Below are 24,167 nucleotides of genomic sequence, written 5' to 3' on the forward strand. Positions count from 1 at the left end.
TTAAGATAACATCGAACATAACATTCGAATACTGTTATAGAATAGACATGACTTTTAATAACAGGGGCTATGTTAGCATTTTCAGAAGCGTTATCAATACTCCCGGTTAGCAGTTTTTAAGTGTTATGAATACTGTTTTTTCTTGTAGTGCATGTTGACGATGTTCTTCTTCTTGTTTTCGAAATCTTTCTTCAAACTCATTTCTAATGGTGTCATTCGAAGAAGGAGCTTTCTATTTCTTTTCCATTGAGATAGGTGTTGAAGTATTCCAGCATAATGTGTGGAACACATCGTGCCCTCCAGCCCTAACACATCCTCAGGGCTCAGAAGTGCCCAACACCCTCGTCAGCACATCATCAGGGACATCAGGTGCCCATTTACCCTCAGCTTGGAGTTGTCGATAATGATCATGTGAAACAATATTCATAGAAAGCTATATATATATATATATATGCAAGCTAACAATTTGATATACCAAATTGAATATGAACACTTATAATATTTTTTTGAATCTCAGAGGCCTCTCCAACTAGCTCTCATTTTATATTCTAACGACCCATGCTCTACAAGTTTGCCCTATCAAGTTCAGTCAAGCTTTTCACAGTTTGTTGCATTAACATCTCTCCAATACTCGCATAGCCTCCTCTAGAGAGTTTGTGGTTGTATTTATTCATTGATCGATAAGTCTGCATCTCTTCTATCTTTTTATGTCACTCGGGAGTTAATATTGAGTTGAAAATTGTAACCATTCATTTTCTTTTATGACATTCTCAAATCCAAATGGAATAGCTGACAGGAACTCATTTGGGAATTTTTCAAAGCGTTATACACATGTACTCTTGTGAGATTAGTCTTCCAATTTTGAAAGTACTTTGTCACATCTATCAATATCTACTTCTTTTGTTTATTGTCCAAATCATAAGTTTTCTACAAGTTTGAAATTATTAAGAATCATATCATTACAACCAAATATATTTTAAAAACATTAAATGAAACATAATTAATAAATTCATATATTCATTATATCCCATATTTTATTGTTATCCACCATACTAGCATCGTTCCAACTATTAGTGTTGATGGACACAGTGGCTCGAACTACAGCTCCAAGTTGTGACGAAACATTACTTATATTTTCACCAACTATTTGACCATACTTGTTGTATTCAACATGTACAAGATCTCATTCAATCCTTTTTTTTGGTGTTTTCATCCATCTAGGTGCCCCCTCTCACATTTTTTCTTACCTTCTTCCCCTGACTGAGAATGAGGGAGAAGGTCCCCCTCATTAGAACTAACATCAAAAGGACCATCCTCCATCTGTGAAACATAAAACTAAAAATGTCATATATCATAAACATATCAAACCAATCAAATGTTACTTCAAGACCCATTATCAACTCATAATCCTTCACCATTTTCACGGATACAAATACAATCATCATCAATTTCATCATTATCTTCTATTGCAGTGAATGTGACAAGTTCTCCTTCGAGAGGTATATCATGTAAATCACCATCTTTGATATTTCATTCTCTTGTTTACATTGGAAGAACAATTGACCATTGGTTGTCTGAAGGACCATTCACATAAATTACTTGTTTGGCTTGTGAAGCTAATATAAATTGGTAAGATTTGTGCCCAATTCGATTTAGATTAACTACTGTAAAACCAAAATCTTCATATATTATGCCAATGTCACTATTCACCTAATCACAAAAGAAAACAGGTACTCAAGTTGTGATATAATCTAACTCCCAAATTTCATTCACTACTCCATAAAAAGTCATATCACATTCAATTGGATTTTTGTCTTTCGCACTAGAGACTTGCACAATTTTAGCAACAAGGCTAACAACATTGTTTTGTGTGTTTTCGTTGTTATCGCACTCCCTAGTGTTAAATAGAGTACCATTAATCATATATGATTAAAACTTGATTACGAGAAATCCACTTAACAATGTCTTAAACTTTATTTGATGTATTTTTCAATTCTAACACAACCTATTAAATTAACAGACCAACAACAAATTACTAAGAACAACCAACCATACCATCTTGTAATTAATAATAAATAACAATCTTCCATAATCAACACAATATAACTTTTGTTCTATCCAACTACTAAAATTTAGATAATGTTCGTCGTGTAACCATTTTGGGTTCCTTAACTTGGATGGAAATTTGGTCTTTATCGAGTTAAAATGTTCCCTTCAAATATACATATGTTGTTAGACAATTGAATGTAAGAAGTTACACAATTTAAACTTAATGCATTATGTGAATATAACTCACTTGATATAAGATTGAATTTCATTTATATTATGCAACACAAGATGATGTGCTTCATCTAGTATATCTCGACTTACTGTGCATACAACACTACCACGACGACTTTGAATCTCAACATTGTCAACATCATTTAATCTAATGCTCCATACACCAGTCATGTATTCAGAACAAAATTCAATTGCCTCTTCTGCAATATAGCATTTGAAGAGGCATCCTTCTGGCCAACTTCTATTCCTGACATACCCCTTAAGAATCTTCATAAACCGCTCAAATAGATACATCCATCTTAAATAAAATGGGACCACAGTATCTTAGTTCTCTAACCAAGTGAAGTGCCAGATGGATTATTGAGAAATATTTCACCAACTCATACGATACATCAGCAATTTCATCTCTTAACTTGGGTAACTTAAGTGAATCAATCACCTGACAATACAATGACTTGAAAAACAAGCATAACCGTGTGATTACATCTCGAACTCTCCTAGGTAACACATATCGAATGGCCACTGGTAGTGAATGTTGCATTAGAATATGATAATCATGAGATTTCATACCAGTCAGAATACAACTTTTCATGTCTACCAATGACCTTATATTTGAGGAATATCCGTATGGAACTTTTATATTAAACAAGCATATGCAAACTTCAATTCTTTCCTCTTTAGTAAGGGTGTAAGTAGAAGGAGGTAAATATGTTCGTCACTTATATGATTTTGTAGTTAATTCATCCATTATACCCATTGCAGCCAAGTCTTGTCTAGTCTTAATTTCATCCTTAGTTTTTCTAGGAATATTCAACAAAGTGCCAATCAAACTATCACATACATTTTTCTCTGTGTTCATGACATCTAAATTATGGCGTACAAGTAAGAAAGGTCAATATTCAAGTTCTAAGAAAATATTTTCTTTTTATAACACCCTTTCGGCTCCTCCATAACCTTAGCCTTTTGACTACGTCTCACCTTTGTAGGTGTACGAACTTAGGCCAATATTCAAGTTCCAAGAAAATAGATTTTTTTTAGAACACCCTTTCGGCTCCTCCACAACCTTATCCTTTCGACTACGTCTCATCTTTGTAGGTGTACGAAATTTAGGCAAACCTAACTTAAACCCAATTTTAGACATCTTCTCAATTACTTGGATCTCATTCAAAGGCTCAGAAGCCTCCTCAAATTCTTGTTTACCATTGAATGCCTTCTTCCAAGTATGAAGTTTATGCGTATTAGGCAAGAACTTCCTATGTCCCATGTAACATATTTCCGAGAATGTTTCAAGTATTCAGAACATGTTTTTTCTTAATAAACGGGGCAAGCCTTATATCCTTTCACACTAAATAAATTTCCTTCAGCGGGAAAGTCATTAATTGTCCACAACAAGACCGCTCTAAGATCAAATTATTCCTACCTATACGCATCATAAATCTTAACCCCTTCATCCCACAAAGTTTTCAAGTCATATATAAGACGAGCTAGATAAACGTCAATGTCATTACCAAGCTGTTTAGGTCCTGATATCAACAATGTCAATCAGCATAAAATTTCTCTTCATACACAACCATGGGGTAGATTGTTAATAATAAACATAACAGGCCCACAACTATACTTACTGCTAAGAGAAGTGTGTGGATTAATCCCGTTAGTTGAAAGACCTAGAAGAATATTACAAGATTCATTTCCAAAACAATGCCACTTCAAATCAACTCTCTTACAAGCTAGGGTGTCAGCTGGATGTCTTAGTTTACCATCCTTTATTCTCTCATTAGCATGCCACGCCAAACTTTTAGCATGTTCAACATTTCAAAACAATTGGATGAAATGAGGAATTAGCAGAAGGTACTACAAAATTTTGGCGGGTACTCCTTCCTTGACATCCTCACCATTTCTTTTCTTTTGCCATCGCGACTCAACACAAGTAGGACACGATTTTTCTTCTGCAAAGCTATTCCGATATAATATGCAATCATTAGGACATGCATGAATTTTTTCATGCTACATGCCTAATGAGCATAATGTCTTCTTTGCCCCATAAAATGAAATGCTCTTCTAGCAATAACTCCTTATAAAAAAACTAAGTAAATCAGTAATACTTTTATCACTCCAGCCATGTTTAACTTTTAGATTGTACAACCTAAGAGAAGCGTAGATAATTTTGTAAATCTTGTACAACTAGGGTAAATCGGTTTCTCTGCATCACTAAGGAGTGTCTCAAACTTATTTGGGTCTACTCCTGATCTATAATGTGTGTCGTCAATAGTTTCATCTAATTGATCCCAGTTCTACTCTACTATACTTCTCCTCACTCCTTTTGGTCTACTTGGAAAAGTTGGAACAACGAGAGTTATCTCCTCATAGAAATACTGAAAACTCTTGTCGATCCCATTAAAATATAAGTGTTCTTTGATCTTTTTAAGATTCATCTTTTTTATATTTCTACACTTAAGACATGGACAAGAAGTAAAATTTGGGTCTTTCACATTTTTCGAACAAAAGAACAAATCGACCTAGCTCCTATATTCCGTAGATAACCTATTTGCTGACATCCACTTTCTATCCATATTCTCTCCTGTGTCTATGAAAAATGAAAGAAACAACACTAAATCAGGACATGATAGAGCTTATGTCTATAACAAAGCTAATTGTTTGTAAATTTAGGCAGTATTCCCCCTATATTAGTAACCTAACCATCTATTAATTTTATCAAATCAATCAATCACAACACAATTTAAATACAAGAAAAATAATACATAATTCTAGATAGAATCGAGCAGCATTTCCTCTATAATAGTGACCTAACCATCTACATGTGAATAGAAAAACAAACAATTCAAACACACATAAAATAAGTTTCTTCCTTATTGCTCCACATCATACAAACAAAGTTCCCATAATCTATTTCACTAAAATATACAAGTTCTCAACCTTCCGTTATCACCGCTGCACACAATTTTAATATCTATATACATACTTCGCTATGGATGAATATTTAAGATATTCAAACTTCTCTCACATTTTTTTTAATAATATTAAGAGTAAAAATAAGAGAATGTATGTACCTCTTGCAATTAATAATCCAAGCTAGCAAATTTACTTTACTTTGTAAAACACTTTGCTATTAAATCCACAACCTACAAAATTAAATTAATTAATTAAATAAAATATTACTAAACAAATATCACTAAATAATTAGATTAACAATAACTTATTCTTGTAATTTTATAAACTTAATTACCTCAAATGTGTGCTTGAAATATAAATTTTGAGGCAAAAATCACTCTAAAATCTCACTACAACAAAACCACAACCTACAAAATTAAATTTATTAATAAATAAATGACTACTAAACAAATAATAAAAAATATCAATGAGCCACTGTAATCAACCTAAACAAAAAATGTGGTATATATAGCTCAAATCTTTACACTTATAAGCTATAACAATTAAGTCACTAGCTTAGAACTCATTAATCAACAAAAACATATAACTTTAATTTCATACATCTCTAATTTTTAAAATTATTTAATAAATAAATTTTAACAAAACATAACCATATATGATCAACCTAGCTAAAATGCTAATAAATTTTTTAAATATATATAATTTTTAAAAAAATAATAATAATTTTTTTAAAAATTACAAACATATATACTTTAATCAATTCTATGTAAAATTAAAATTAAAATTGTTTTCTACATTGTCAACAAATTTATTATCTTAGAAACTCACTCAAAATTTAATCATTATCAAAACTAATAAACAAAAATATCATTGAATATCATTTGAACAATGATTTATTCTTATAATTTTAAAAATTTACCTCAAATGTGTGCTTGAAATAGAAATTTTGAGTCAAAATCTCACATTCCAATCTTACTCCAAGAACACCTTACAAATACACTATAAAAAAAATCATAATCTTAAAAAAAAAAACACAAAACGCATATAAATCTAATCCTAATGCAAAATCCATAATTTATTTCATCAAATATTACCTCAAAATGGTGAAAATGGTGGAAATTTTGTAGCTTTGCAAGCCATAAAATTCACCCCCAAAATGTCGTTGTGTAATGCACGAGGGAAGAAGAAGGAGGCGTAGAGGTATATACAACGTCTCCCAGACTTCCAACGTCTCCCAATGGTAGACGTTGGATCACTGACACGTCTCCCAATGGGAGATGTTGGATGTGATATTTGGACACGTGTTGGATGTCTCTTACTTCCAATATCTCCCACCGGTAGACGTTGGATTCCTGACATGTCTCCCAATGGGAGACGTTAGATGTGATCCCTGGACACATCCCTTGGGCACCCAATTTGCAACGTCTCCTGATTCTTTTAATGACTTACATTTTTAGTAATTAATAAAAACTTTCAATGTCTCCCAACATAAGACATTGAAACTGAAAATTGTTGTAGTGATATTTCAAGAAACATAAAAAAATGTTCAATAAAATTGTAGCTCATTATTAAACTGATATATAAACTACTCTTCATGTTTCCTAAAGATAGTCAACATGTTATAAATGATAGACCATAGATGACAAGAATCATGGGGTTCCATCTAAAAACCAATTGGTGAATAGTAGAGTTACCCGTGTTCTTATTAGTGACTCAATATTTTTACACGTGCTCCATGTGGGATACTATACTCCAATATCCCCCCTCAAGATGGTGGCTATTTTTTGTTCACCAATCTTGAATCACTGAATCACAAGTGCCATTTCTCAGCTCGTTGTTTTTTTTTTATCTGAAGTGTCTTTTTGCACTATGCAGATCTTGTGTGGCTTAACTTGCTATATGGATCTCAAGTGTCTTGTTGCACTATGCAGTTCTCATGTAGCTTACTTTTTTTTTTAATTCGGCTCACTATTTGGATAGGTGTGGATCGAATGATTGTTAGGGATATGACTCATGATACCATGACAAGAATCATGAGGTTTTATCTAAAAATCAATTGGTGATTAGTGGAGTTACTCATGTTCTTATTAATGACTCAATATTCTTACACTTGTTCCATGTGAGACACTATACTCCAAAACTAGTGATTTAAATTTTAAGGAGCCGTGATTTAGATTTTAAAGGATCATGGTTTATATTTTATATGTTCGCGGTTTAGATTTTAATCGCGTGGTTTAACTTTTAAGCTTTGTGGTTTAAATTTTAAAGAGTCGTGGTTTAAATTTTAAGTCTTGTGGTTTAAATTTTAAAGAGTAGTGATTTAAATTTAAAGTTGTGTGGTTTAAATTTAAAGCCTTGTAGTTTAAATTTTAAAGACCAGGGGTTTAAATTTTAAGGATCCGTGGTTTAAATTTTAAATGATCATGATTTATATTTTATATGGTCGCGATTTAGATTTTAATCGCGTGATTTAACTTTTAAGTCTTACGGTTTAAATTTTAAAGAGTTGTTGTTTAAATTTTAAGCCTTGTTGTTTAAATTTTAAATAATCGTAGTTTAAATTTTAAAGAGTTGTGGTTTAAATTTTAAGTCTTGTGGTTTAAATTTTACGTTTTGTGATTTAAATTTTAAAGAGTCGTGGTTTAGATTTTTAAGGATCATGGTATATATTTTATACAATCATGGTTTAGATTTTAAGCCTAGTGGTTTAACTTTTAAGTATTGTGGTTTAAATTTTAAAGACTACTGGTTTAAATTTTACAAAGTAGTGATTTAGATTTTAAATGATTATGATTTATATTTTATATGGTCGTGATTTGGATTTTAAGCCTAGTAGTATACCTTTTAAGCCTTGTGGTTTAAATTTTAAAGAGTCGTAATTTAAATTCAAGCCTCATGGTTTAAAATTTTAAAGAGTCGTAGTTTAAATTTTAAGCATTGTGGTTTAAAATTTTAAGCATTGTGATTTAAATTTTAAATAGTCGTGGTTTAAATTTTAAAGACTAGTGATTTAAATTTTAAAGAGTCGTGGTTTAGATTTTAAGCCAAGTAGTTTAAATTTTAAGCATTGTTGTTTAAATTTTAAGCCTTGTGATTTAAATTTTAAAGAGACGTTGTTTAAATTTTAAGTCTTATGGTTTAAATTTTAAGCCTTGTGGTGGTTTAAATTTTAAAGACTAGTGGTTTAAATTTTAAAGAATCGTGGCTTAGATTTTAAAATATTATGATTTATATTTTATATGGTCGTGATTTAGATTTTAAGTCTAGTGGTTTAACTTTAAGTCTTATGGTTTAAATTTTTACAAGTCGCAATTTAAATTTTAAGGTTTGTGGTTTAAATTTTAAAGAGTGGTGGTTTATATTTTAAGCTTTGTAGTTTACATTTTGAAGAGTCGTGGTTTAGATTTTAAGTCTTGAGGTTAAACTATAGTCGTGGTTTAGATTTTATGTCTTAAGGTTTATATTTTAAATAAATATTGTTTGCACTTTAAGATTTATGGCTTACATTTTAAGCCTTGACTTTTACATTTTAAATAATATTTTTTTATAGATTGAATACATTCTTATAAATATAGTTGTCACACATATATATGACACACTACAATTATAATGTATTTCCAATTTAACTATAATATGACACATATAATACACATTACAACAACACTTAAAATCATGTGCTCAAATAAATGTGATTTATGAAGTCTCATGATAATAATGGGTAATGTTCAACTAAATATATTTAGTGTCTAATTTTAATTAACTATCCTAAAAGTTGGTAGCTCTCAACTTTTTCCCATAAAAAAGAACAAGTTAGAGCTTGAAAGAACAAATATCACACCAATTTTTCTTTTATTTTGCAAATCTGAGGATCATAAGTGGATTTGCATCAATGGTTATAGGTACACATTTTTTGACCAATTTAATAATTATCATACAATTCCATTTATTCCACATTCATTAGAATTGTGCAGTTAGTCTAACACTTGTACTAATACAATTCTAATTTGATGTAGAACAAAGGCAAAAGGCATATATATAAAGGTTGTAGTGATCATAAAATCTTTCAACGATGGTTCTTAATTTAGTGAAGAGACCTAACGGGTGCAATGGGAAAGGAACAAATTCAAAGAAAATTGTCAAACTTCAAAAGAGGAAAAACATGCATAGAAACACCTTTTTCTAAAGTCAGACTCACGACCTGGTGTTCTCTCTATTGTTGACTTCTCAAACAACCCACCACTTCTTCTACTGATGCCAGTGGTTTGCTATAGAATTTTAGGGTGTTTCAGTTTTTGATCATTGTGTTTATCATAATAATATTTGTACCCTTACAAATGTCAAAGTAGTAAGGAGAATCCCACAAATCAGAATTATTAAGACGAAAACACCACACCAAATGGAAAATCCCATTAAAAAGAATCAAACAATGTCATTGTCAAATACAATTTTTTTTTTTGAAAAATAAAATAAAAAATCCTTTGCCTTTTCTCATGCTGTGACTAAAATCAGCTACTATATATATTCTTCGGCGGGAATTGACCGGACTATAGATTTTCTTCTTTAAACAGTGAATTAGCTTGGTGAACGCTCAAAGCACACAACAGAAGTCATCATGAGCGCCCCAATTACCATCTCGCCTTACCGGCTTTCCTCCCTCCTCCGCCGCCAGAAGGACCCAAATCTCGCTCTCCAGCTCTTCCAAAACCCTAATCCTCAACTCCAATCAACTAAACCCTTCCGCTATTCTCTCCTTTCCTACGACATTATCATCACCAAGCTCGGCCGCGCCAAAATGTTCGACCAGATGGAGCAAATTCTCCTCCAAATGGGACGAGAAACCCGATTCGTCCCTGAAGAGATCATCTTCTGCAACGTAATTTCCTTCTACGGCAGGGCTCGTCTTCCCCACAAAGCACTGCAAGTGTTCGATCAAGTTCCCTCGTTTCGTTGCCAGCGGACCTTGAAATCCTACAATGCGGTGCTGGACGCGCTTCTCAAGTGCGGCGAGATTGATCAGATGAGGAAATTTTTGGTGGGTTTGGGAAAACATGTCAATCCAGATGCTTGTACGTATAATATATTGATTAATGCTAATTGTAAATCTGGGTGTTTGGATGATGCATGGAATGTGTTCGATACAATGCGTAGCAAAGGTGTTCACCCGAACGTAGTGACATTTGCGACGTTGATTTCTGGGCTTTGCTCGAATTGTAAGTTAGAAGAGGCTTTGAGATTGAAAGAAGATATGAGTAGAGTTTATGGGGTTAAGCCCAATGCATCAGTTTATGCGTCTTTAATAAAAGAGCTTTGTAAGATTGATGAATTTTGTTTGGCTTTTGGACTTAAGGATGAGATGGAAAGAGGCAAAATTACATTGGGTCCAACTGTTTACACCACTTTCATCAGTGCTCTTTTCAAGGTTGGTAAGAAAGATGAGGCTTATAGGATTTTGGAGGAGATGAAAGTTTCTGGCTGTAAACCTGATACTGTAACTTACAATGCAATGATTCATGCGTTTTGTATGAAAAAGGATTCTGATGCAGCTTATAAAGTTTTGGATCAGATGGTGAAAGAGGGGTGTAAACCAGATATAATTAGTTATAATGTCATAATTGGTGGATTGTGCAAGGAAGGAAAATGGAGTGAAGCAAATGATTTATTTGAAGATTTGCCAAGACGTGGTTACAAACCAGATATTGTTTCCTATAGAACAATGTTTTTGGGGTTATGTAATTGTAGAAGGTTCAATGAAGCAGCAACTTTCTTAGATGAGATGTTTTTTAAGGGTTATGCACCTTCTTCTGAGGGTAAACATAAATTTGTTGATGGGTTGTGTCAGGAAGGTAATATGGAATTGTTGCTGAAAGTTTTGAGTAGCTTGGGAAATGCAAATTTGATTGATGTAGATACCTGGGAGTTGGTGGTTTCTATGGCCTGCAAGGAGATTCTATCAAATGTGTCTGAGAGAGTTGATACTATACTGGTGCCATAAATTGTATAGACAAAAAGTAGGTAAACCATACTAGTTCTTTGTTTATTCAACATCAAATGTTATCGACCCTGGAGTCTTGCTGTACTTGAAAATCAGAGAGCTAAATGGAGCTGGTATAGATCATTTTAGTCTAAATAAAGTTCTTCGAAGACATTCATAATAATTCATAGTTAAATCACCTGAAGGCTTTTCTTTTTTCATTCTTATATTTTCGTTTTCTTAACTCATAAATGGATATAAGATATTAAGATATATAGCCAGCCAAAACAGAGGAAAGAAAACTCTTACAACTACTAACATAACAAACTAATACAGCTCACACCATAACTAAGATTCTTAATTTCCTGACTATGTTGATACATTTTATGGTGGCTAGTGGAGTTATATCATGTAGTTGTGTCAAGTAAATCTTGACTGCAACTTTTGCCATGAAAGTCGAGTTCATCTCGTGTTTTGAAGTTATATCACATGGTATATGGTTGAGAGATTTCATATATGGGCTTAGAATTATAGAATTTATCTTTAGGTTATTGAAAATGTAAGTCAAAGCAAACACATCGATATTAAGTATCTAGCAATAAGACACCGTATTAAAGAAAATAAAGTGATCATTAACTACGTTTGCATGGAATTAATACCAGCTAATCCTTTGACTAAAAATGTTACTATTTACTAATGTAATTCAAGGATCATGTAATGATATTAAATTTACTTCTATTATGTGATTATCATTGTATTTTAGAAACATTATGATCTAAAATACATTGAAGATTACAGTGATTCAGAAAATATGTTCTCATGATTCAAGTATTTTTTTTCTTACCATAATATATGAAGTAAGTGGAAGAATGTTTGTTTTTAAATTTAAATATTAATTCTTTTGAATTTAGACTAATTTGTCTCGTTATTTTAAGTCCCACATATATTTGTTTTATATATTTTGGCCATAATATCACTAACTAAAATAAATTCAATCATATTTTATATCTAAATTCAAATTCATTTGTTGGTGATGAGCCGACACTATAAATCTTGATGTTTCTATGTCCCTAAATATACACTATCTAAAGAGAGAATTTGGAATATTTAGAAGTGCCTTAGTGAGTGCAAAACAGAGAATGTCTGAGATTAAGTGCTTCAATAGTGAAAGGTTAGAGTGCTTAAGGTTTATTTACATTTCTGATCTTTATTTATTTTGTGCATTTGGTATAGATCTAACAAGTTGCAGATCCTATCCACCAAACCCCATGAATTAAAATAGGTTTTCCACAACACTAAATTTATCAACCGGTTTAGGGCTAAAGACAAGTTCCAACTATAATATTCTAGCTTTGAAATTCTTTAAAATCCTTGCATATACATACATTGGGCTATTGGAAGAAGTAGTAATATTAATACATGAAGGACCAAGACATGTTTGGTGCATTGGACTTTGAAATTCTTTATGCTTCTCTATTAGTGGTGGCTTGCTTGACGGAATTCTTCCTAGCTGTGGCCAGGACAGTCTTGTCAGCAACTATGAAACATGCAGCTCCAGCCACTGCCATCAGATTAATTAAACTTCCATTAACAAAAACCCGATAGTAATCATAGTAACTGAAATTTTGAACGCATGTCATTAAAGATGATTGAGTATAGTAACCTGTGGAGATAATAAGAGCTTGAGCAGTGTGGTTGAGATGGGCTTTTGCCCAAGGCAGAAATCTCACACTAGCAAGCTGCAAGTATACTAGCATATTATTTTAGGAGATTGCCCATTATATTTTATTTTAAGGAATTAAAAGTAACATGTATGCAAACATCATATACATAAATATAGGGCATGTATGGTCTAGAAGATAACGAGGGAGGGATTTACAGTTGGAATAGCAGTGGCAATTGTAGCAACAACAGCTGCCTTAGTTCCTGCCTTGACACCTTCTGTTTTTGTGTGTAAAAAGAAATGAAAAAAAAAATAGTGAAAAAGGCAAAGTTTCATTGCATTTTTAGAATGATTCTTCAATATTGGTCCAAGTCTAACAATTATTTATAACAAGAGTTACCTAGTGATTTTATGTGCACATCTATACCTAATGTAAGAAATAACTATAAAAATATCCAACCTAAAAAAATTACAAAAAGTAATATAATTACACAAATAGCGATATTTGTAAAAATAATTACAAAAGTGTCAAAGTTACCTTTTGGTTGTTTTTATAATTATTTAAGATACTTATTGGTTACCTTTTAAAACATATTTTCAGGTGATAAAATAATTCTATTAAAAAAAATAGATTTCCTTTTGGTTGCCTTAAAAACTATTTAAGATGTTGACTGATTAGCTTTTAAATATGACTTAATTTTTAGATTATAACACAATGTTAAAGCAATCAACATAGAGTTACCAAAAAAGGTGTCTTGTTAATTTTCATTTAAAAGTTACCAAATAATATTATAAACAAGTCACTTTAAAAAAAGTTACTTTGATAGATTTCTAAAATAGTTTTTAAAGTTGTTTATGATACTATACGGTAACTTAAACACGTCCTTTGGTAACTTATTAGGTTGGTTGCTTTTAAATTGAATTTATGTTTTAATTGTAGTTCATCTTTTATTAACCAAATAGAAAAGTAACTAAAAAGTTACTTTTGCAGCATAACAATTCCAACATAAATGTTACCTCTTCAAATCGCATTCTCCAACAACGGTGATAAACCTAAGCTTGCCATTTATTAAAATGATCCTCTCGAAGAGCATGTCATGTTGGTACCACCCTTGAGTCCAAGCAGCCATGTACCATGGTGGTGTCAAAAAACACTTATAAAGTGGCAAATATACTAAAAAACTTGCCAAAGAATAGAAGAGATTTAGGCAAAATGCATGGAAGAGTTCTATTCCTCTCGAAGAGTTCATTCCATGTTGAGATCGATTAAATATAATGGTTAAGATGTTTACACGTTGATATGCAAAACACTTAACAATCTTCACTTAAGGAGAAGTGAAAACAAGAGATTGTGTATAAGGCATCTAAAAGTGACTTTTATGGGTCTAAAGTGATACAATGAGGTATCCAAACATTCCCAAAAAGTTTGGTCGCATTTGCAGCAATTTTAGGACTATTGGAGGGAGCCAAAGTCAAAGGGGGTGGCGAAGCATTGCCCCCTATGTGGCGTAACATCGCCAAAATGCAAAGGGCTTCAAAAGCCCATCGCCTGCTAGTAGGCGACGTATCGCCTGGGCGGTCTTTTAGGGTCGTACAGTTACGTAAAATGCTCCAAATGATGTGTTTTAAATGTTTAATCATATTGGTTAGACTAATGACGATGCCTACACTATAAATATGAGTTATTAGAGTTGTAAAGACTTGATCACACTTTCCAACTCTCTCTCTCTCTAGCTCTCAAAGACCAAAGTTTTCTCCAAGAAACTCATCAAGCTTTGCCTGACTTGCATGAGTTTTAAGACTTGTTAAATCTCAAATTTTATTCTACTTAGTTGAAGCCGTTAGGATTAATGCCCTAAAAGCATGTAAAGATATTTTATTGATTTAAATAAAAATATAATTTTATTATATTTGAATGTTATAATTATTGTTTGAATTAATTATATAATAATATCAAGAAAATTCATTATTCATTCATGAGAATATGATCTTATATTAGTATGAGAGAATTAAGATCATATAATGAATAAAATAGTCAGTAACATATTAAAGTAAGGAATATTTAATGAATGGTTACTAGTGCGGTTTACTAAGCATATACGAGATGCAAGTGATCTAGGTTCGGATTACTGATGTGGATAGACATCTTAGTAAATGTGTTGTATATAATAGAGACTATATATAACATGACAATGAGAATTAATTATCTTTATAAACTTGCTGTTTGACATAAAGATTTAATTCTTATCATAATAGATGATCATTTGTAGATCAGTATAAATTTTGATTACTCATGAACTCTTGTTTGTGTTTATTGGATCTTTTGATTCACTCATTAAGGTTTCTTAGTATAATGAGGCTAATGAATTTTGTTTGGAGATTCAATATCATGAATGGATGGAAACATGAATAAGAATAATGGACTCCATACTTTCCTAACGGATCAAATATTGGTTCCCTTAAGGGTTAATTCTGGAACTGAATAGTTATTGAGCTCAAATATATAATTTGATTATAGATTAATTATTCGCTAGTGAATTAATGATACTTAAGGATCAAGAGGTAATTAGAAGGGTAAAACGGTAATTTTGACAAGCTCTAATTAACAAACCAATAAATGGATGACAAAACTACATTTATTGATTATATCAATGGACTACAAGAGAAAACTCTGTAAATATAATTCTATGAATACTTAGAGTGCAATTCCATATTTATAGTGGAGTAATCATGGAATTAATAAATAAGATTATTGAATTAAAGAGTTTGATTAATAGTCTGGTTTCTTGGAGCTTCGTATTATAGGTCCATGATCCCCAGATCACCTCTGTCCTACACTGTCAAGGGTAAGGATATCAAAAGAAATATTTGTAGAGGGGACTTAATTGCAAAGGAATTAATTTTCTAGGGAAAATAAATAATTATGTGATAGTTATGGGCAATTGATTAATTATGAATTAATTAGTTATTTAACTATATAGTTTTTAAATAAAAACTACAGGTTAAAATAAATGTTAATCATATTTGGATTAATATGAAGAGATATATTAATAAATATCTTATTTAGAATAAGATATTTATTTATTTATGTTGACGCCGTTTTTCGCCAACTTAAATAGTAGAACAATTAAACAATAAAATATTGGTGCAAATGAATAAAGAGGAAAACTAGAGGATTTTTACGTGGTTCAGCAGTTAACTCTGCCTAGTCCACGAGTCTATATTGTTAAGTCTTGGGAGTTCTCTTGAACTTTTCAGAGAAGAGTTGCCCAGAGTTTTTTCTCCAGAAATCAGAAAATTGGTCCTTTACAAATGGTGTTTCCTTCTCTATTTATAGAGACGGTTGCAGAATTCATTCCCACATATTTCGGGAAGATATTCTATAAATCAATTAATATAATGCTATTTAATGCATTATTTCCTACATACACGGAAACGTCCCATGAAGATCGGGAATAGATAACAGATTAAATGATATCCCTTAAATATTGGGATTGTACAACAATAAACATGTTCACACGTAACTGATTATCCCAGATGATTCATCAAATCTTTAAGATCAGCAATTGGCATTGAGTTTGCCGAGACCATGAATCATTCATGAGCTCGCCGCCCAGCTTCGCTTATGCTCGGAACAAGTAGATGCAGACGATGTTGTCACATTCGAGCTTGCACTTCCTGAGCTCGAACCATCTCGCTTGAAGGAAATCAGTGAAAAATATATTCAAGTGTCATACCATGCCATTGCGAGCTCAGAGAATATTCGAGGCTACACATCCTTGAGGTCGTTGTTTACTTCAAAGAGGTTCGACGGTTGGATCATATGATGACCGCATATGTTTCGAGCTCACACCTGACGAGCCCAGATTTTCGGGGTCATAACTTCTTATCTCGAAATCAGGGTGTGACATTTTGCCCCTTTAAAAGTATCAGTTCGAATCCCGTGAGAAGGAAACTTTTGAACGGCCCTTCTTCGAAACTGTACCATCAATTGTACTCGAGTGTGGACACGCGTCAGGCAGGTATACGATGATCAGAGTACTTGAGTATGTTTGGACCATGCCCACATCTTCTCATCTGCCACCTTTTTGCCACCATTGCAACACCTGTACCCGTTCATTTGATCAGATACCAAACTCGTCCAACGGTCCAGATTGATTCGTCGTTTGACATTCTTTTGTGGCCTATAAATATGCTTGTGCCATCTTCTTCCCTTACTTTCACATTCAGAGCTTTCAGAGAGAAGAGAAGAACAGAAAACCAGAACTCAAAACTCGTTCGACTCTTGCATGTTCTCCAAGCCAAGGAAGCAAAACATCGCTGGCCTGTTGGACTCCGTAAAATCATTCTTGCAACGAATCCTTCGGTCATCGATTTCTCTGTACCCACCGGCCACAATGTGTAAGTATCTGTTCCTGTTCTCATATGTTCATGTACATTATGTTTTTCCATGCATGTTTATGTTGTAGTAGCACCTCGGACACCAGTTTTAGTACCAGAATGCTTTAGTCAATGTCACGTAGTTTGTAGGCTCATCTGATGTTACGGATTTCCAAACCCAGATTTTTCATAAATGATTCAAATATGGCTTTTACTGGGTTATCTTGATTTCGAATATCATATCGTGAAGACCAAGAAACGGGGTATAGGATTAGGGTTTTCAAATTGCACGTTTCCCAAAAATATCACTTTTTGAGTAACCGCCAACTTTTTCCCTGAAAATCTGAGATCTTTGTAAAAATAAATCCACTTTCCTCCCTTCGCGTCAAATACACACTCCGAGCTTGATTTCGTTCTTTTGATCGAGCTTGTTTCATAGTCTCGAGCATTCGAGCTCACACTGTCTTGATTTTTATCCTTGATCTTTTGTTCGTTTGGCCCTCACCCTTTTTCTTTCTTGCTAGATGTCGCATAATTTGGAAAAGCGGTGGGGGCCAATACTTGCAATTCCTTATTCACCGACAACTCCAAGCCCAGACTCACCCTTTACTCGAAACCAGCGGCTGATTCAGGAGTACGAATTGAAGTGTGAACAAGAGGACACCCGAGCTCACTTTCGACGCCAAATCGACGAGGTCGAAGATAGAAAGAGGAAGAAACTTAGGGTCATAATCTATCCAGACCCGGACCTCGAGCCCAGACCAATCCCTCTCGACCCTGCTCTTAAAGTGACGTTCGCATTCAAACCGGCCGATCTCAAATTTTCATTGATGGAAGAATCATCAAATCGCCCATCCACCTCGCAGCCAACCGCCATTCCCACCTCGAGGGGAGAATTTTTCGAGACCGAGCATTATTGGAGCTCAGTCTCCTCATTGGCGCAGATAACCAACATCCTAGCTCGCCATGGCCTAGGATTATTAGGCTCGCTAAGGTGTCGAGCTCCGACCTCCACCGAGCGTAGCTGCCGTGCCCCGGGAGATGATAATCCCGACAATAAGCTAAAGTTCGCGGCTTGGAGCCGCGAGCATATGAGGGCAGGGGCCTTATTGCCATTGATGTCCTTTTTTAAGGAATTTCTGGATTTTGTTGGGCTCGTGCCCTTCCAACTCCAGACCAACTCATACAGGGTCTTGTCAGCCCTGAGGTCGCTTTACCACGAGCTAAAGTGGGAAGGACCTTCACCAAAAGAGATTTTGTATATATTTTTCTTGGAAAGCAACCCCTCCCAAGCTCGGGGAGGAGATGGCTTCTGCTACCTCTCGTGCTATCCCAGGGAGAAGAAGATCTTTGAGGACCTGTCGAACCATCCCCCCAACTTCAAGCTAGCATTCTTTTGGACGAACGACCTGGCTCCCTCCAAATATTATTCCTTCAGGCGAATTCGTAAGTATACGATCATTTTCTTCTCATGCTCGAATTTTTGTTTAAGCTCAAACCACTCATAATATATTCAATTCTCCAGCCAACTATCACGGCACTGCTCCCACAGATGAGATGAAGGTGCACAAGGAAACTTTGCTTCAACTCCCTTATGGTAGGCGCTCCCTATCTTATCTTCTTCATGAGGATAATCTTCGTGCCTGTGGTCTCCTGGAGAAGGATCAATCCACAGACGATAGGGCCTACAAGAGGTACACCAAGTGGGAGTTTGTGCCTCTTCCAACTAGCAGCCTTCCCCCGAGGCAAAACTCTAAGGCACGATCCCCAATTCGCCGTTGTGGGAGTCCTGGCTTAGGGAACGATGCTAATGATGAGGCATCGAGTTCGAGCGACAGAGGTAAAGTCATTCTCAGCTCGGCCTTGTGGTCTCCTTCCCTACTTAAGCATAAATTCGACACCCTGATCTTGTGCCTAGATGATAGGGAAAATTTTTATGTATGGTCTTGGGTAGACGATAGGGTCCATAGGTTCGATAGCTGGCTAAGGAAGTACGACACAATGTAAAGTATGAATGAAGTTTAGGACGGAATAGCTGTCCAATATAGGACGAATGACTATAGGGACCTTTTGAGGTTGACTTCCACGTATAGGGAAGGGACTCCCCCTGCCTCTTTCGAAGATGGGGGAATTACGTGGTCGCCGAGCACGAGCTCGGGGGAAAGTTCCAGTTAGGTTCCTCGTCACTTGTCCATAATTCCTTGACTGTCTGCATTATGCTAACTTTTGGTGTCTTGAATTTTTTTTATAATGTAATTTGATTGTGCAGGCACCATGTACTCCGACCTCGAGAACGTGCTCGCCAGTGGTGAGGGGGCCAAGAAGAGTAAGTGCCCGAGAGCCTCACAAAAGTCTGATCGGCCTGCTAAGGTCCCTAAGAGGACGGAGAAGACTCCTCCTCCCCTAGCTCCCACTGTTATGAGCCGGCCGCGGATCCTACTTCCCAGGTCGATGCTTCCACCACAGGTGCTCCTCCTTTGCCTCCTGCCATCAAGATCCTCCCAATGCTCGGCCCACCTCTGAAGAAACCAGCGACCTCCAAAGGGCGCCTGTTGTCGATTTCTACTCATGTTGATGAGTATGTCGTCGACAATGCTGCCGGGACTCATGGAGCCACACTTGGCTCGGATGTCCTGTCTCGGGTAGGCCATCAGTAGTCTTGAGGCTCCCCAGTGGCAGTTTTTGGTCAATGCTCAGGACTGCAACGTCCTTTATGACAAGAGTGACGAGCTCGCCGCTGCGGTAACCTCTCTCACCTTATTATTTGTTGTAATTGTGCTTAGTGTATGTTCTAACTTGATTTGTTTGTGTGTTAGTCTCTTACTGCAGTTGCTCAGCTAAATTACAAGCTGAACAACGAGGTCCATGGGAGCATGTCCTATGCCTAGGAGTCGAAGAATCTTCAACTCAAGCTCAGTGACGAGTTTAAGGCTGCAAAATCAAAGCTGGAGGCTGAGGTCGAGCAGATGAAGGCCAGGGTTGAGGAGCTTGAGAAGCATAATGCCAAGCTCAAGGAGCTTGAGAAGATCAATGCCAAGCTTGAGGAGGAGAAAAAGTCCTCCTTCGAGATAATGGAGGGCGAAAAGGCTCGTCTTCTTGAAGAGTTCAAGGAGAGGAAGGATCGGGTGGTTGACATGGCCATGTACAGGATCTGGCCAGCAACGCCGATCTCGACACCAGCTTCCTAGGCTCTTTTGAGGAAGAGCTTGTGGCCAAATGGCAAGCTCGGCTTGATGCGGAGGAGACTGCTCGGGAGGATGCTGAGAAGGCTAAGGAGGGCGCTCCTTCCTCCTAAATCTCGTTCCTAGGCTGCGTCCCTTTGAGACTTTTGTAATAGTTTTTATCTTTTTCTTTTTATGCCCTTGGGGCTAAGACAATTTATAGCTCATAAAAGAGCTATTTTCTTATGATATTTATAATACCATATTTGACTTTACTTTAATATTTTTGCTTTACATCTCTTAAATCGAAATATTTTAAGCAATTTATATTAAAAGTTTGCCTTTATGTCTGTTTATTCATACAAACACATGGTGGATTTCAGCTCGAGTTTCTATGCATTCTCGCATAGTTTGCTCGATATATCCGTGTCCGATCTCGTTATTTGTCAAGGTCGGAACTTACTTTTACCATGCACTCGAAAGTACTTATATGGCGTGTAAGGTAGGTAGTTTAGTTATATCCTGCTTTTCTAGTTACTTTTCCTCGGGTAGCTCCCCAAAGTTATGAGGTTGAAACTATCTTTTTGCAAGATATTCCAGCCTCGATCTCGACTTAACTTGAAGTGGGTTTATTTATATCCCATCTGCATCGATCAATTTTAGCTGGTTTGTTCCAAACCTATTTAGGTCATGTTTAGTTCATAATCCATACACTTATATATTTTTGATCTAGTTATATCTAGACACTTTATTTTATATAATTTGGTTATGTCCAAATTTTAGCTCGCGTATCTGGTTATATCCAAATTTTAGCTCGCGTATTTGGTTGCATCCAAACATTCTTATATAATTTGGTTATATCCAAATTTTAGCTCGCTTATTTGGTTATATCCAAACATTTTTATATAATTTGGTTATATCCAAATTTTAGCTCGCGTATTTGGTTATATCCAAACACTTTACTTTTAATAATCTGGTTAATGGTCCAGACATTTGCTTAGTTTTCGTGTATGCTATTTTTGAGTTATTTATTTTTTCAAACTTATGGTATGTATACCACTGATGCCCCCTTAATATCCTATGAGTGTGACCATAGGTTATTAAATTAAGAGAGTTTGCAAAAAATACAACATATTGACACGAAAATGACTTTATTCAATATCGAACAATTTATTATCATAAACTTTGTAAAGATAAACAAGCATGGTTACAAGTGACATCATTCCTACACTATTGTTAGTAAGGTCGTAGATGTTTGCCATTCCATGCTCGTGGTACGAATTCCCCGTTTAATCTTACCAATTTGTAGATGCCAGGTCGGATAACTGATTCGATTTGATAAGGTCCTTCCCAATTAGGCCCAGCACGCCAACGACTGGGTCCTGCGTAGATAGGAACACATGCCTTAGCACCAAGTCTTCCAATCCGAATTTTCTGTCCCGAGCCTTTTTATTGAAATATCGGGTAGCTTGCTGCTGATATGCTACATTTTTTAGTTGAGCCTCGTCTCGTCTTTCTTCGATCAGGTCCAGACTTACTTCGAGCTGGGATTGGTTCGAGGCTTGGTCATAAGCATGGCTACGAATAGTGGGTATTTCGACCTTGATTGGTAACATAACCTCGCATCCATATGCCAGAGAAAAAGGGGTATGTCCTGTTGAAGTGCGAGTTGTGGTCCGATATGCCCACAAGACTTGGGGCAACTCCTCGGGCCATTTTCCCTTAGCTTCTTCCAATTTCTTCTTCATAGAACTCTTCAGAGTTTTATTCACAACTTTGACTTGGCCATTTTCTTGGGGATGGGTCACAGAGGAGAAGCTCTTTATTATCCCATTTTTCTCACAAAAATTGGTAAACAGTTCACTGTCGAACTGAGTACCGTTATCTGATACTATCTTCCTTGGCATTCCATATCGGCAGATTATATTTTTTTACCACAAAGTCCAAGACTTTCTTTGAAGTAATTGTTGCCAAAGGTTCGGCCTCGGTCCACTTTGTAAAATAATCTACCTCGACTACTGCGTATTTAACACCACCATTGCTAGTTGGCAATGAGCCTATGAGGTCAATTCCCCAGACCGCAAATGGCCATGGGGAGGTCATCATAGTTAGCTCAGAAGGTGGAGCTCGTGGGATTGTAGTGAATCGTTGACACTTATCGCATCTCTTGACGTAATCAAATGAGTCTGCTTTGATAGTGGGCCAGAAGTATCATTGGCATATAATTTTCTTTGATAGGCTATGCCCCCCAGTGTGGTCCCCACAGAATCCTTCATGTATCTCTTCTAGGATCTTCTTGGCCTCGGGTGGAGTTACACATTGGAGTAGTGGCATAGAGTATCCTCTCAGATATAGCCTTCCCTCCACAATAGTATATCTAGGAATCTGATACATCAGTTTCCGAGCCTTGTTCCGTTCTGCTGGGAGAATGCCGGTTTCAAGGTAATCAACTATTGGGGTCATCCAAGTTGGCTTGGAATTAATCATGCAGACATCTCCCTGTTCAGGCTCGCTTATACTGGGCGTCGACAGATGCTCGATTGGCACAACATTTAGCTCGTCGACCTCGGTGGATGTGACGAGCCTGGCTAGGGCGTCTGCATTCGAATTTTATTCTCGGGGAACCTGCTCTATTGTATAGAACTCGAAATTTTCGAGTGCTATTTTTGCTTTTTCTAAATATGCGACCATCCTTATGCCACGAGCCTGATATTCCCCTAAAATTTGGTTGACCACCAACTATGAGTCACTGTAGCAATGTATCGCCTTAGCCTTGAGTTCCTTGGCTATTCGGAGTCCAGCCAATAGAGCCTCATATTCAGACTCGTTGTTAGATGCTTCGAAGCCAAACCTTAAGGTGGAGTGAAATCAACTTCCAGTTGGAGTGATCAATATAATTCCTGCCCCCAACCCATTCTTGTTGGAGGACCTATCGACATAAAGTTTCCACAGCTCACGGGCTGGGGCCATAACTTTGTCGTCAGTCACTCCAATATGAAGTCTTCCAAAGCCTGCCATTTTATGGTTGTTCTCGAATGATAACTGATCTCGAATTTTCCGAGCTCGACAGCCCATTTTAATGATCGACCCGAGGCTTCTGGCTTCGACAAGACTTGTCGTAGTGGTTGGTCAGTCAACACGTGGATGGGGTGTGCTTGGAAGTAAGGTTGGAGCTTTCGAGATGAGTGGATTAGGCTGAGAGCCAATTTCTCCATTAAGGGGTATCTCAATTCTGCCCCCAGGAACCTTTTGCTAACATAGTATACTAGCTTTTGTACCGTTTGGTCTTCTCGGACGAGTACGGCGCTGATGGCGTGCTCAGTTGTGATGAGATATAGGTACAAAATTTCTCTTGTGATAGGCTTCGACAAGATGGGAGGTTTCGCGAGATGTTTCTTGAGCTCCTGAAATTCCAGCTCGCATTCCTTTGTCCACTCGAATATTTTGCCCCCTCTCAGAAGGTTGAAAAATAGAAGACAGCGGTCTGTAGATTTCGAGATAAACCTACTTAATGTCGCCATCTGTCCAGTCAAACTCTGGACATCTTTATGTTTTCGAGGTGAGGGCATGTCAATTAACGCCTGGATCTTGTCAGGATTAACCTCTATTCCTCGCGCGTTCACAATGAAGCCCAGAAACTTCCTTGACGATACTCCAAAGGAGCATTTCTGGGAGTTGAGCTTCATGTTGACCTTTCGTAGCACGGCAGAGCATTCTTCGAGGTCGTCTACATGGTTATTGTTATGTTTGGATTTGATCAACATATCATCAACATACACTTCCATGTTATTACCTATTTGCT

The 24,167-nt window shown here is 35.8% G+C and overlaps 2 protein-coding genes across 2 annotated transcripts in view; one reads left to right on the forward strand and one right to left on the reverse strand.

Annotated features, from left to right (window-relative positions):
• The first annotated feature begins 9,676 nt into the window (after positions 1-9,676).
• Positions 9,677-11,382, forward strand: LOC133782691 (putative pentatricopeptide repeat-containing protein At1g53330). The gene has a single exon (XM_062222045.1). The coding sequence runs from the start codon at positions 9,803-9,805 to the stop codon at positions 11,180-11,182; it is 1,380 nt and encodes a 459-aa protein (XP_062078029.1). The 5' UTR covers positions 9,677-9,802; the 3' UTR covers positions 11,183-11,382.
• Positions 11,383-12,624: 1,242 nt separating this feature from the next.
• The window catches only part of LOC133785645 (early nodulin-93-like), a gene marked incomplete at its 5' end in the record, with an annotated part of 40,937 nt that continues 29,394 nt past the window's right edge, over positions 12,625-24,167 (reverse strand). The window contains 3 exons of the mRNA XM_062224866.1: positions 12,625-12,722; positions 12,825-12,900; positions 13,041-13,102. Coding sequence (XP_062080850.1) covers positions 12,625-12,722; positions 12,825-12,900; positions 13,041-13,102 — 236 coding nt within the window. The remainder of the gene's footprint in view (positions 12,723-12,824; positions 12,901-13,040; positions 13,103-24,167) is intronic.

This window comes from Humulus lupulus, chromosome 6, assembly GCF_963169125.1.
Source record: "Humulus lupulus chromosome 6, drHumLupu1.1, whole genome shotgun sequence".
Taxonomy (NCBI): Eukaryota; Viridiplantae; Streptophyta; class Magnoliopsida; order Rosales; family Cannabaceae; genus Humulus; species Humulus lupulus.